General features: G+C 40.0%; 1 protein-coding gene across 3 annotated transcripts in view; it reads left to right on the top strand.

The window, feature by feature from the left end:
* The window catches only part of elp2 (elongator acetyltransferase complex subunit 2), a 23,210-nt gene extending 7,451 nt beyond the window's left edge, over window positions 1-15,759 (top strand). For 2 of the 3 annotated variants that reach the window (XM_081376083.1, XM_081376082.1), the window contains exons 11-22: window positions 5,843-5,971; window positions 6,114-6,263; window positions 6,369-6,560; window positions 6,995-7,064; window positions 7,174-7,272; window positions 8,192-8,249; window positions 10,047-10,119; window positions 10,786-10,975; window positions 12,505-12,626; window positions 13,877-14,004; window positions 14,097-14,210; window positions 15,352-15,759. In XM_081376083.1, coding sequence (XP_081232209.1) covers window positions 5,843-5,971; window positions 6,114-6,263; window positions 6,369-6,560; window positions 6,995-7,064; window positions 7,174-7,272; window positions 8,192-8,249; window positions 10,047-10,119; window positions 10,786-10,975; window positions 12,505-12,626; window positions 13,877-14,004; window positions 14,097-14,210; window positions 15,352-15,517 — 1,491 coding nt within the window. In that variant the 3' untranslated portion in view covers window positions 15,518-15,759. The remainder of the gene's footprint in view (window positions 1-5,842; window positions 5,972-6,113; window positions 6,264-6,368; window positions 6,561-6,994; window positions 7,065-7,173; window positions 7,273-8,191; window positions 8,250-10,046; window positions 10,120-10,785; window positions 10,976-12,504; window positions 12,627-13,876; window positions 14,005-14,096; window positions 14,211-15,351) is intronic. The other variant, XM_081376084.1, reaches the window with a different exon arrangement.

Here is a 15,759-nt window from a genome sequence, read left to right as displayed (position 1 = left end):
CTTCCATCTGTGTGAGGGACTGTGAATGATTGGCGAGTTCCTCTCAAAAATGGGATGGCGATACCTCAGATAACCTTAAATCTGGACATTTTTTTCACATCAGTTGTAATAAAAGGTTTTGATTGGCATTGCCACAGCAGATAACCGCATCGGCTGTGTGGTTGATTAAGAAGAGGTAGTCACTTTGATCTTGGCACACAGACAAAGGTCTCTGGGTTCAGATCAATGACTCCTCCTGGTTCTGACACTTGGAGCTTTTTAGTATGATATGATGATGCACGTGCTTTGTCATACTAAGGCATGTCCAATTAAAAATGAAAGGCTGTGAGCTGTAGTTGTAAGAAGAAAGAGGTTGATTTCAGGTCTTGTGTTGTACCTGGATGCCATGGGGTTGTTCCACATCTGTTATTTCTGCACTGCATGTGTCTTCTGTATTGAGTCGTAAAGGGCATATGATATGAGGTGGGTGTGAACTGGGTTATCAGATGTGGATGAGAGCCTTTGAACTGACAGATTCATGGAGACTAAGTAAATAAATGTGGGTTATCATACATCCTTTCTGATTTCCACCTTCTGATCCCCTACTTCAGCTTTAGCTCAGGCTAAGAGATTAGTAACAGAATAAACAGATATAATATGTGCTCATAAATGGGGATTTATATTTTAATTTGTGCACTTGAAAAAACAAAACAAAAACTAATAAGGTTGTAGCATAAAGGCCCTTTCACACTAAACATAAATATTTGTCCAAATAGATTTTGAATGGACACAATGGTTTCCTGTGGAGCAATTTACACCAGGAGTGAACATTTAGCTGATGGCAAGCAACGATTTTGTAAGTGTGTAGAATTATTATTATTTTTTGCAGAGGATGAAGCAAGTCGGGTCAATAATATAAGCTTAGTTTTTAATAATTTACATATTTTTATAATATACACTTTATGCAAACCTCCAACAATTACATAATAAATTAAATAAGGCAGAGGCATTTTATAGACTTAATCTAACTTTGTTTTTGCTGCCAATCTTTGATTAAATTAAATTAAATTAAATTTCTGTATACAATACAGTATTTCTTACTGTATTGTATTTGTCCTATTGTTTTTAATTTGCATATTTATTCTTATATATAATTACAAAAATAAAATAATGAAAAGAACTGTTTTGTGATATGTATTGTTATCTTGAAATGAAATCTCATATTGTGAAATAAGATTTTGGTCATATTGCCCACCCCTACCTTTGCTATAGTTTTGGTGCGTAAAGGCCTGTGCTAATTACTTATCCATTAATATGTCAGTTATGTCAGTTATGTTATCTAAAACTTGCCTTCATTGCACAGTTATTGACTGACTGCCAGTGCCCTACTAAGCAGAAAATGACCAACATCGCTTTGACTAATTAACACCTCTACAAAGAAGAGTCTTCTCCATAATGATTAGACTAATTGGTCAGATTTAGTAGAGAACTGCTTTGCTGTGGAGTGGACAGGCAAACCGCTGGGTAAAGTATACCCTCCTAATAAGTCATGAACGGTGTGGGGGGGGGGGGGGGGGGGGACTGAGACTCTGTTGTGCTAATGGTTTGTTTTCTCTGATAGACCAAAAGGGAGAATGGATGGATTATGATAGATCTTTAACATCTAGACCTCATGACACACACACACACACACACGCACACACACACACACACACACACACACACACACACCTCCAGTTGGCGTACTATTGAGCTGCTCTCAATATCCATAATTGTTGAATTGCTCACTTTCAGCTTCATGAATCTCTCATCTATACAAGAATGAAACTATTAGTTTGTTCGGTAGTGATTACCTTTATCTTGTAAGATAAAGTGCAAGATAATCCAAGTAGTCATTTAGCAAACGCTTTTATCCACAGTGACTTGCAGTATACTTATTAAATCACCCTGTAACAGCCTGCGCTAAGTACATTTCAGGGGCATAACTCTGATAGTTCATGGATTGCTTCTGGTGGGCTTCAAATCTACATTTTCTCATTGGTTCTGTCCAAAGTGTATTAAATTTTTTTTTAAACGTTTATTAGTATGTGTATTCTCTGGAAATCGAATCTGCTGCCTTGCCAGCCCAGATCTTTTAACTTGTAGGCCATATCATTCACACATGACCTGATGTAGTACTGAGGTGCTGTTCATTTCCAGAATATCAACCTCATGACAAGTTTCATGGTTCCCTGCATTGTTTTCTTTTGTGCCATCCCAAACTTTGTGGTTGTGTTAAACACACATTGTGCCACAGATCTATATCAGTGTTCAGTCCCTAAACAAGAGTGATTGCACATTTTACCCATGAGATTTGGCCGTGATATACGAGTATCCATGTGGATGGAATTCAAAATCAATCTGGTTAATGTTGCATCACTCTTTCCAGAATGGCTTGCAGAGATCCGTGCCATTCAAAGTGAAGGGCTCTCTTTATCGCAGTCATTAGTTCCGCCATATTCACTCTGTAGTGTAGGATATGCCTGACTTTGAAGGGCATGTCTCTCTATCGACGTATACCGAAGCATTGATAGCCCTTACGTTTGGTGGTTTGTCGATTTAGGTTTAAATCCGTGTTTTTCAGCCAACATGGCTCTGTCTGAACTGTCCTGCATGTCCTGTGGCAGTGTTCAAATCTCAGTGTTAGATAGCTGATTTGTCCATCTAGTGTTGTCGTTTTTATGAAGAGCTTAAGCTTACCACATGATCTGGCAATATCTTTGAGACATGCTCTGCTGGGCATGACAAGAGACTGTGAATCATTGAGCGGTGACACCCCTGAACGCGAGGGATCACCGCTGCTCTTAACACGGCTGCTGGAAGTGTCTTGTCCTGCTCAAGGTCAACGGGATACACCATTGTGATGCCTGTCAACTGACATTTTCATACCTGCTTTTCACAGCCGTAAGTGTGTGTGATTTTTTTATTTTTTTTTTAATTATTTCTTCACCCTCTGAGTGTGTATTGGTAATGCAGATGTTGAGGCTGGAGCATCAGTCTTTGCTTGCACACAACCATAAATAAATGTAGAGACAGGTTATCGCTGATGGCATAATCATGACTAATTATCTTGTTTTATGCAATGTTACCGCTTGCTCTGTTGCACGACTCGCTTCCCCTATTACCGTGAGACACTCGAGCTGCATTAAGCATGTTAGACACGGGCCAGACAGAGGGCAAGCCGCGCTACAGTGTGCTGAAAAACAATTACAGTGCTTTGGTATTCATAGCCCAACCCAGTCAGGGGAGTTTACACTGATTCATTCTTCATGTGACCATTTGTCTCCTAGCCTTCCGAGGCTCATATTTGATTTAATGTGTGCGTGATTACGTTCAACATCACATTATTGCATTCAAAGGAAGCAAACACGATTTATTTCTCATTTAATAGTCTCCTCTTTGCATACATTGTGCTTTTCGCTTGTCCGCCTGATTAATTGGTGTCCTCAGCTCAGACTGTTACTTAACGGAGATGGAGCACAGCTGTGGACTCTCAACTCAGATTGCTCAGGATTCACGACTACTAATTAGCGTCCTGCTTGACCAGCCGGTTTATCAGGGGCAGTGACACCAGCAAAGGCCTCTCTTATACAACTCTCACCATCAAGAACGTGACAGAACAGAACGTGAACAGATGTAGTTCCCAGCTTTTTGTTTTCCTATAAAGTTGCTCTTTGGGATTGAATTTTAGCCACCCCAGGCAATTAACTCATAACAGCTGCAACACAATGTCATTCTCTCTGTATAATCAATTGAACAAAAAAAAAAAAAAAAAAAAGAGTTTATAACCATAGTTCTAATGAACATTTGTGAACAGCATTACAAAGTTGTATGGTTGGAATTACAGCTATCAACCTGTGGTTAGAACCATAGTTTCTTGTTAGTATGACACAGGCTTGAATAGCTCATACTGTTGAACAAAATAAGCACAATCTATATAATTCGTTCCATATACACTCACCTAAAGGATTATTAGGAACACCTGTTCAATTTCTCATTAATGCAATTATCTAATCAACCAATCACATGGCAGTTGCTTCAATGCATTTAGGGGTGTGGTCCTGGTCAAGACAATCTCCTGAACTCCTGAAGAAAGGTGATTTAAGCAATTTTGAGCGTGGCATGGATGTTGGTGCCAGACGGGCCGGTCTGAGTATTTCACAATCTGCTCAGTTACTGGTATTTTCACGCACAACCATTTCTAGGGTTTACAAAGAATGGTGTGAAAAGGGAAGAACATCCAGTATGCGGCAGTCCTGTGGACGAAAATGCCTTGTTGATGCTAGAGGTCAGAGGAGAATGGGCTGACTGATTCAAGCTGATAGAAGAGCAACTTTGACTGAAATAACCACTCGTTACAACCGAGGTATGCAGCAAAGCATTTGTGAAGCCACAACACGCACAACCTTGAGGCGGATGGGCTACAACAGCAGAAGACCCCACCGGGTACCACTCATCTCCACTACAAATAGGAAAAAGAGGCTACAATTTGCACGAGATCACCAAAATTGGACAGTTGAAGACTGGAAAAATGTTGCCTGGTCTGATGAGTCTCGATTTCTGTTGAGACATTCAGATAGTAGAGTCAGAATTTGGCGTAAACAGAATGAGAACATGGATCCATCATGCCTTGTTACCACTGTGCAGGCTGGTGGTGGTGGTATAATGGTGTGGGGGATGTTTTCTTGGCACACTTTAGGCCCCTTAGTGCCAATTGGGCATCGTTTAAATGCCACGGCCTACCTGAGCATTGTTTCTGACCATGTCCATCCCTTTATGACCACCATTTACCCATCCTCTGATGGCTACTTCCAGCAGGATAATGCACCATGTCACAAAGCTCGAATCATTTCAAATTGGTTTCTTGAACGTGACAATGAGTTCACTGTACTAAAATAGCCCCCACAGTCACCAGATCTCAACCCAATAGAGCATCTTTGGGATGTGGTGGAACGGGAGCTTCGTGCCCTGGATGTGCATCCCACAAATCTCCATCAACTGCAAGATGCTATCCTTTCAATATGGGCCAACATTTCTATAGAATGCTTTCAGCACCTTGTTGAATCAATGCCACGTAGAATTAAGGCAGTTCTGAAGGCGAAAGGGGGTCAAACACAGTATTAGTATGGTGTTCCTAATAATCCTTTAGGTGAGTGTATACAAATTACATTCACAGTTTAGTTTGTCGAGAGAATGAAAGTGGCGTTTTTGAATACTGTTGGTGTATATGTGCCCTAGTACCCCGAAGGAACTCCAGAATATGACATATGGGGAACCCGTGATTGAATCAAACATCTGAGAATAAGGCAAAACAACGGAGAACAAAAATAGCTAAGTACTTCTCAGATGCATTGCTTACAGATATAATCTTTTACATTTTGATCTCAATTCTCAAAATGATTCATTGGCAGTTATTACCACCTTTGTGACGTCAACTAACGTGATTGAACGACGGACGTGTGACAAAGTTACTATGGTTTTGGGAAACAGTCATGACTAGCTAGTTCATTTCTCTTACAGTCCATCGCACTATGGTTGTTATGCAACAAGCTACAGTGATGTACTGTATGGGAAACATACAACCAAAATGTCTTTCAAGGGGTGACCAGTCCACTATGGCATCCTTGAAAAGCGTTTAACCCTAGTTTTTTTCCATAGAAATTGTGTAATATGTTGTTTTGGATTGAACAAATAAAATCTATACTTATTTAACAGACATTTTAGTTACAAGAACTTTTCAGTTTTGATGTGTAGTATTGTACACTAGAATATGGATAGGTTGAATAATAATTTGTCCATTATTTCTTGTTGACCCCTGATTAAGGTTCGTGTTGGGGAAGTTGGAGGAAACACCCTGGGTTTCTATGGATGCCAGATGAGTCCAGACGGCTCTATGATTTTGGCTCATGCCTTTCACGGAGCGCTGCACCTCTGGCACTGTGACAGAAACCAGGTCAGATGTAACTGACAACATCCTTCAGTAACAAGCTCTTTATGCAGACATTATTGTTTACCTAATCAAATTGTGAAATAGAAGTCTATTATGGTTTATAGTAAAGGGGGTAAATGAAAGTGGAGATTTGTGTGTTGCACAGGGAGAATGGAGGCCTAGTGTGGTCATTTCGGGTCACTTTAATGCAGTGCAGGACTTGAGCTGGGACCCCGAGGGAGAGTTTATCATCACTGTCGGATCAGACCAAACCACTAGACTCTTTACACCCTGGACGAGAAAAGGATGCTCACAGGTTTAAACAACTATCAGCACTTCAACCCATTGATTTTTGATTGATCAAACGCTGTCAGTTTGTTTTTTTCTGGTGAAGATTGATCAACTCTTTCTGTGTTTTCAGATTACTTGGCACGAGATCTCGAGGCCGCAGATTCACGGCTTTGACATGCAGTGTCTGACTATGGTGGGGCGTTTTCAGTTTGTGTCCGGTGCTGACGAGAAGGTCCTGCGGGTGTTCAAAGCTCCACGGAATTTCGTGGAGAACTTGGCTAACATATCATGCACCTCTCTGGAGAAACTGCTGGGCTGTAATGTAAGTACTTAGAATCATCTCATCTTCAAACTTTAATTAGTTACGTCAAATAAAACCTCGGGTTTAATTACTCTTTGCGCTGTCTTAGATCATCAAGAGATTTTAAGATGAGTCTCACATTTTTCCATTATACTAATGCTAATGTTTATGCACATGCTCTTAGATATATAGCTAAATGAGTTTCATTTTCTGTAACTTGAGGTCATGGTAAATGAGACGGCATAAATGGCATTCTCCATTCAGGCTGATCTTCTGTGTCACTCGTCTCGTGCTGCCAAACACAGTCGTGCTCGTATACAGAAAAAATTGCAAGCATTTTGCTTTTTGCATTTCAGGCAAAATATTACCAGTTAGTAATATAATATGAAAAAATTATTGCATAGAAGGGTTTATAGAGAGGTTTTATTGTGTAGCTCTGTCTCCTGTGTGTTCAGGATATAGCAGACCTCCCAGAGGGAGCCAGCACTCCTGCCCTAGGCCTGTCCAACAAGGCAGTGTTTCAAGGTATGAACCCTTGGAAATCGTTGGCCACAGGAGAATTTGCATTGTGCTGATCCCAAGAAAGTGGTGAAGCAGTGGTTAACCTTTACTGTGGCGTGTGATCTGTTTACAGGTGACCTCGCATCACAGAGCCCTCAACAGGACAGTAAAGAGTTCAATAGCATGTCCGACCAATATAAAGAGTCCTACTTTCATCCTGTCAAACTCACAGGTACTAACAATTTTATACACTCCAGTGTTTTTCATATGGTGGTTAATGTTACATAGTAAAAAAAAAGAGTTGGTTTTAGTGAAATTACCTCTTTCTCTCTAAGTAGGCAGTTCTTTGCCAAAATAAAATATAATATACAAATGGCTTTATGGCAATAGTCAAAAGCTTGTGAGATTAACATCACCAGTTAGACACTGTAAGTGGACGAGTTACTCATAGAAAACACAACATTTGTGACAAGCAGTCTTCTCTGATTTATTAATGTATCTGGGGCATGAATCAGAGATACTGGAGACAAATGAGGGGGATGGGTGGAGGGTGAGTGTTGAAGCAGGGGGGTTTATGCCTCTATTGCTCCGGGCAAACAGTAGCAAACATTGTCAATTTGATTGAAAAAGCTCCTTAATCTGGAATCATAATTAGAAAGAAGGCTTATATAATTGCAAAGTTAAAATATTGATGACTCTGGGCTATGGGGAGCGCAATGAGGCGGACACAGAGTTGTTAATGGAATAATACCACTCTCTCCATCTCCCTTCTTCTGGAGGGGCAGAGAGGGAAATAATTCAAATAAAACTGCAAACCAGGGATGAAGAAATAAAATAAAAAATGCCTGGTCTCCATTCCATTTCAATTGGGGCATGTGTTGCATAAGTGTCTGTGTATCTAAATGAGACAATATTATTTCAGGCTTGCACAAAGAGAGCTAAATTTGATTTACACCATGTCGTAAAGCTAACGGCCATTGAAAATTGTAGATAAAGCTGCTTTTGTTCCAAACAGCTTTGAGTAAATTGCTCAGCTGTGTATTTGTGGCTAAATGAAAAGATGACCCTTTTGAAAAATACCTTCTATAGGAGTCTGCTCATTTCTCATATGTTTATATTTTGTGACTGTGTGCGTGTGTGTGTATTTCCAGAGCCTCCGACAGAGGACGACCTCTTGCAGAACACGCTGTGGCCAGAGGTACAGAAGCTGTGAGTCTCCCATCAATTCTCATTTGTGCGCGTCTGCCCTCATTGGATGTTTTGCAGCAGGCACTAATGCTGCACCACATTATAGTTTAAACAGCTTGTGTGACATAAATAATGCAGCGTAATAGGTATTTTGAGCTCACAAGAACAACCATTTGTCCTGTATGTTGACACTAAACAAGAAAAGACAGAATTGTTAAATAAAATGTCTTTTTTCATTCTCTCTTCAACTCAACACATTTGAAACTAAGGCAGGAAACATACTGTATGCAAGTATGTGAATAACAATGATTCAGGTTATGCAAGTTTGATGTTATGTGTCATTGCGTTCTAAAATGTCAGACCACAGTTAGTTGCTTTCTCAAGTTTTAGCATAAACCAGATATCGACTGATATTATTATTAATAATAATATAAAATAAATTAACAACCATTAGCAATTATTATTAAATGTCTAATAACCATAAATGTAGAACTGATATTTAACAATTGTTTCATGTATTTGTTTTCGAACAGTGGTACTTTAAAATAATCATTATGCTACAAAAAACTAAAAAAATAACGAATTATTAATGTTGAAAAATAACATAATAATATCATACATAATGTCATAAGCTCTTAAACAACACAAAGACACTTTAGACAAATGTTCATCAAACCAAGAGTTACTTTACCATGGTAAACTGTCTTATATGATCAGTTAAGTCTTTCAGGTCCACTACTGTCAAGAAACAACAGTTCAGTGTCATTTTAGTATTATTTCTATACTGTTATAGTATTTATTCATATTTTTGTATTTTCAGTTTTCATTATAATTTTGTTATGCTTTTGTAATATTTAGTCTGTTTTTTGATCTATTTAGCTTTAATTTTTATTTCACTTTTAGTTTTACTCATTGAAGTACTTAAACTTATTTCCAAAGCAACAAGCAATATTTATTTAATTTCAATTCAGCTTTATTTGAATAGTTTTAGTTACCAAAAACAACAGATTTGCTTGGTGTTCAAATGTTTATTAGCTAGCTAGCTACCTGAATAGCATCCAGTTTAATAGCAGGGACATTTGAAGTCTCTATCGAACCCTTGCATACTGAGGTTTGTTATCACCACAGCAATGCAAAGGGCCGTTTGCATTAGCCGAGCATTTGTTCCTGTGCTTACTTGCATATAGTATTTTCTGGCAGAAGCTTTTGCTAGCAGAGAATAATGCCATAAAATGACATGCGACTCTGACATTTGCTGAAACTATCTGCAATGTATTACAGAATTGGTTGCTTAGTGGCATTTTGCACTGGTCGGTGGGAATAATGGGCGTATTATTCAAAACAAGATTTGTGAAATTATTATTAAACCTTTAATGGGGTATTTTTCACAATTAAATATGAATTTTCCCCAAGGCATTTACATTCAATTGAAATGCACAGACTTGTATTATTTCAACATGCTCACAAGAATTCAAAGTCGGTTTCCCTGATACACAGGCGGCACTGGATAAACTCTAATAATTTACATACACAGCTGTAAGCAGCTGAAGGCTTTGACAGCCTGGCTTCACAAGCTATTCATCCAGTGCTGGAAATTACTAAGCAGATCTGCTAATGGCTGCCAGAGCGCACTGCTTTCTTCCACTCCCATAAGCACAGGAGAGAGCTCACGGCAGCCCTGACACACAAATCATCCGTCGTGTTTGAATCACCGCCCCGAATGTCTCTGTGAACCTGTCACGGCGCTCGGGCTTTATTTGTGAGCAGGTACTGACAGAGCCCTCATTAACATCCCCTATCTCCGTGTCCTCTCCGCAGGTACGGGCACGGCTTCGAGATGTTTTGTCTGGCGTCTGATTCTGCGAAGACTGTGGTGGCCTCGGCATGTAAGGTACATTCACGCGGGTGACCAGATGGTCATTAGTGTCACACAAACGTAGCCGTGGACTGTACTAACAGGACACAGGAAAGCATGCATGCATGAAGCTGCACCGATCCTTAAGTGGTTTTAAATATTTAGTAATTTGCCTTTTTAACAAGCTCGTGTCAGTTTAGCCCCTGATGTCCACGTGCAAGTTCATTTTCCTTCTCTTCGATGTGACGAGCCGCCTATCGTATTAAAAGCGCGTTGAACTCTCATGACCAGGGCTGGTAACCAGCCTTACGTGCCCTCCGGCCGCCGTGACACACATTCTGAGACAGTTGAATGGAGATCATTGGTTTGTGTCCTGGTCTGGCCCCCGTGGTTCTGCCAAACCCACACTGATCGCACACAAAGCGCTTCCGGATGAAAGCACATTCTGCGTGTCACCTGCCATTGTTCACGCTCGAGCGGAGCCTGTGAGGTTTATTCAGTGGGGCTGATGGCAAGCTCAAATGGAGGTTCTGCAGGCTCAGAGGACTTTGCTGTGGACATGAGGTTGAGCCTCTAGCAGTGCTGGCTGAGCTGAAGGAGGGGGGTTGAGGTTCAGAGAAAGAACACAAGCTCTGCTGAAAATGTGAAATGTTTTGATTTTGTATGTGGTTTTGAAAGATCTAGATGTGTCTTATGCCACAGGCCTCTAAACCAGAGCATGCTGCCATTCTCCTGTGGAGCACAAGTTCCTGGAAACAGCTTCAGTCGCTGCCCTGCCACAGCCTGACCATCACCCAGATGGCCTTCTCCCCAAACGGACGCCTTCTGTTAGCGGTTTCTCGAGACCGCACCTGGTCATTATGGAGACGTGGAAACCAAGACTCAGATAAAGGTGAGCAAACCTGTGGCCAATAATTAGTCCATAATTGTAGTGATTACATTTTAATATGACTACATCATCATAATAATAATAATAATAACAATATATTTTTATTATTGTTGTTATTAATCATGATATTATTATTAAATAAAAAATATGAAACAAAATAATAAATATTATCATATTATTCACTGCATTTAAGAAAACTACTATAGTAATAATAGTAAATAAAATTTGATTTTACCACCTGGTTTTCTGTGCTAGTTTGTAGGACTGTACAATTTGGCAAAAACAAATTGTGATTGTCAAAATGAATTTAACAAAATAAATTCACTGTAATATAATTGAGTGTTTAAGAACTGTGTTTATCGTAATGTTTTTATTTTACAGTACAACTAAAATTACTATACTAATGTTTATGGCTGTCTTCATTTCTTTATTGTCAATCATTAAAACAATGAGCTTTTAATTTAGTGAAAACTGCAGGGAGCCCTTAAAGCATTTCTTTTGTTGACAACAGCTTTTCATTACAAGTTTGGAAATATGGTTGGTGCATATTGCGTTCCCAAATGCACTTTATAAGTGAACCAAACTCACAGCAGAGGCAGAGATGAGTTCGGGTGAACCGATCCGCTGGCAGACAGAGAGTGAGAAAACTGCAGATCGTAAACTCATCGCGTGTAAAAGAGCGTACTGTTGTGCTTCACTCTGAAACATGCAAGCAATTAAACCCCAGCCTTTGCGATTTGATAACCACACAAAGCCATATTGTGATTTCGTTTTTATTTTGATTAATCGTGCAGCCCTACATAAAACCCCTCAGAAGTAATGTTCAATAAGATGAATGTGAATGCTAACTGATAGCTTCCTCCGGGGTTTATAGACCTCCTGACTCATCGACAGCTTTTATCTTCCTCCATTTCTCTTTGTCAACACTGAGATTGCGGACTTCAGTTGTTCGCCCACTAAGATTCTCCTGCCGTTTAGCAGCAGTTGTCTAGCGCTACCCGTTTAATCACGGGTATTCTGAGCATACGGCACACGGCTAAATCACTGTTGACACAAGGTAACCAGAGGAGCGTCTGTTTTTCTTTCTCCATTTTCTGATGTGTCCGAGGCATCGCCGAGACATGCCGCAGTCTGTTCTCGTTGAGGCTGGTATTACTCAGCCTGTATGCTGGAGACGTGGAGAGGTTAGACAGTGTCACAGCTGATCAGAGAACAGGCCAGTATAGCGGTCCAGCTGTGTCATGTATGGAGAAATCTATCCGTCGCTGCCTGAGCTTAAATTAGTAGTGTTCGGTTGGTGTGTTCAGGGCACACGCGTCATCAGAGTGTGATGACCTCGATAGCTGGACTTTGGGTGACCACAAATTCAGTCTAGAGAAATTAGAGCAAGCACAGAGGCTAAACGTTACTACATTTTACTATTTTGTGAACGTTAATTTAGTAATGATACAGATGCGAATACTCTTTTGTGTATATCACATCATATTTGTTGTCTTTTACGGTTTACCTATTTTTTTTTCTTTTTTTTTCAGAGACAGGCTTTTCTCTCTACGCAAACACTAGCAAGGACACAGCGGTTCACACACGCATCATTTGGTCATGTGACTGGAGCTCCGACAGCAAGTACTTTGTGACATCAAGTCGAGACAAGAAGGTAGGTCCAGTTTAACGTTGAACTCAGCAAGTGTTGCGCTAGTCCACATGGCAGTTGTTGCCACAGTTGTGTGAATGCAGCATTATGTAAAAGTTTTGAGCTATCAATATACCATTGTAGAAAGTGCAACAGTGCGGAAGTAAAATCTCCTTTAAAAAATTATTTTTAAGGATAACTTGTAAACCTTTAGAGAAAGAAAGACCTACAGTTAGTTTCTCTTCACCAAAGGCATATACCATTGATTAACATTTTATTAATATATCCTAAAGTCCTCCTGTGGTGAAAATTAAGCTTTTAATGTTGTTTATATGTCTATATGGTGTTTTTAATATGCTTTAAGACAAACCATGTGCAAATTCATGTCAACACTGTTGCTGAGTATTTTCTCCTTAAAACGGCAGAGAACCAAAGACAGTCTCAAAAAGGCGGTTTGAAATAGCTGGTGTTTCTGACTTCACAAACTACCTTGTAACCAATCACGTCAACGTGTGATTGTCAACAAGTGGATCTCAGCTGGTGCGAGTGAGTGGAGGCGGGGCTAGTTTGCATATTCATAGAACCGCGTATACTAAATGAGGCAAGGGTGGAGAGTTACAGTAAAGCTATTTTAAGGCATTTTTAAATGTCATTTTGGTGATCAAAGATGAGTTTTAGGGGATGAGATTCTTGACTACAGGGGGACTTTAAATATCTTATTTTTAAAATAATCATGCTGTACAGAAAATTCCTCCAATTAGAGTCACTGCAAGCTAATTTCTCCAAACGACTGTATTCAGCTGGTCATGTGATCTCAACATGCTCACCAAGTACAACATATTCCTGGATCAACATCTTTTTTGATCTGGGAACAACATTCCAATCAACCAATCAAGTTTATGCTGTTAACCAGGATTAGGTGCTTCTACACACCTCATCTGATTTTAGGGATAAGTCATGGGTAGGGTTGGGTTTAGAGGTAGGGAATTTTCAGACAGGAATGTTGATCCAGGAACATATCATATTTGGCAAAATCACAATGACCTGTCTGCCCCTATGAAGCGACCTGTTCCATGTAAAATAAAACCACTGCTATTAGGCTACTTGTTATGATTAAAGTTTTGATTTTTCAGAAGTTCTATTTAATTCTTTATGTATAAAACCTTTTTGAATGAGAGTGAAAGGACTGCACGCAACTTTAAATAATTTAACACTTCACTAATAAGTACACCTCTCTCCTGCGGTCTGAGCTTTGACCTTGTGTGTGTTTGTAGGTAATCATCTGGGGTCCTGGTGTCGGTGAGTGTGAGGGTGTAAGCGTGACTCCCTGCTCCTCTGTTCTGGATGTCGGAGATTCAGCCACTGCCGTGTCTATCTGCCCATTTCTCTGTTCAGACCACAGGTGACCATTTTGTAACCAATGATGTGACGCCATCATTAGAATTAGCATCATGTGTCTGGGACAAATGCTTAATTATATGTGTATGTGTGTAGTTATTTGCTGGCTGTAGGTCTAGAGAATGGGCAGATTGTGCTGTATAAATGGAGGCCATCAGAGGATCTGTCTTCTGGATCAGACTGGAGCAGATGTGGAGAAACTGGTGCTTGGTATCCTTTTTTTCTGCTCATATTTTTACCTCCCCTTTTTTATACTCTTGAAATTTCCAAACTAATGAGAAACGTGTATAAACCAGCTTTTGTCAACAAAATAGAAGCTTTAAGGGCTTCCTGCATTTTCCCACCCAAATAAAAGTGAGGTTTAACGTTTAGACAAGCAGAAATTATGACAGCCATAAATATTAGTAATTTTACAGTTTTACTGTAAAATTAATATTATTTTTCTTAAATACTATTTTTTTATTTTACAGTGACATATTAGAATAGTTATATTCTTATTTTGTTTAAAGTTTTTATTGTGTAATAATAAAAAATAGTAATTATAATTATTATTATTTTATATATGATTATATTTTATTTATTGATTTGGAATCATGATTTTGTGGCCAAATTGTGCAGCCCTACAGTCGGCACAGAAAATTTGACAAAAGTGAGCAGGTTCTTCAAAGCTTTTTAGCCAAAATAGACAAGCACATTATGCCTCATAAACCCCTAAAAATAATCTCACAGTTTCTCAGTCTTAAACTTTCCTTCTCAGAAAGAGACATGATTTCAAGTCAAACAAGACAGTCGTACTTACCTCCCAGAATCCAGTGCTGGTGGTGTAATTGACAACAAAAGGGCCTCGTGTATCTGAGCTGGCCCACGCTGCTCGGGAGAAGCTTCAGGTTGATACGGGGGCTCCCGTGGGCAGCTTCCGCATTGATCCGTGAAGAGAGGGAATGAGGTGTCAGAGAGAGGCCAGGCCGTGTTGTGCATTCTGTTTCTCGCTTGCTATCTCTCTCTCCCCCACAGCGGATTGAGTCCCGACTGGCTAAACTCTCTTTCTGTAGGTGTAATTGATAAACCGTCTGTGTAGGCACTTACGCGTATCTCTTACCTAGAAGTCACTCACCTTAGAAGCTCAAGAAGTCAAAATTTGTCTTTGCCTTGAACTCAGTGAGTTCTGAAAAGCAAGATCGATTCGTGTGTTTATTCGTCTGCCTGTATTATTTTTTAAATTGGCCAGCGTATAATCACCCCTTGAAGTATTTGGACGGGCAGATCTGAAGTGAGACATTCAGGGGTGATTTGGGTTGCCTTGAATCAACGTCCTTCCATGCTTGTGGCTTTCCTTGACCACCCATCACAGTCAGAGTCACACGCTGGTGGTGAAGAGGCTGCGCTGGAGGCCAAGGCCGGGCCGGGCAGGACACGGCGAGCAGGAGAGGAACGAAGAGGAAGCTTGGGTCCAGCTAGCCAGCGCTGGTGCCGACCATGTCGTCAAAATCTTCACCATCAAAATCTCAGCGCTGTGACGTGCGCTCTGGGTAATCTTCAGTGTCCACCATGAACTACACTCGCCTGATCTGCTGTGAAGTCGTCAGCAGGCCTGAATGGGGGATGATGCTGGGAGCAGTTTTCTCCTTCCCTTAAATCAGCTTCTGTTCTTTGAATTTCAGCACTATTACTTATGACCTGTAAACAAACTAATATACTATTTATGATGTATAAAAAAAACACATTGCTCTGTATTACAATAAATGTCTCTTTTCTAGTA

The sequence above is a fragment of the Scardinius erythrophthalmus genome, assembly GCF_964197995.2.
Source record: "Scardinius erythrophthalmus genome assembly, chromosome: 10".
NCBI classification, from domain to species: Eukaryota; Metazoa; Chordata; class Actinopteri; order Cypriniformes; family Leuciscidae; genus Scardinius; species Scardinius erythrophthalmus.
Note: the sequence above shows the minus strand (reverse complement) of the source record. Positions and strands in the feature narration are given on the sequence as shown.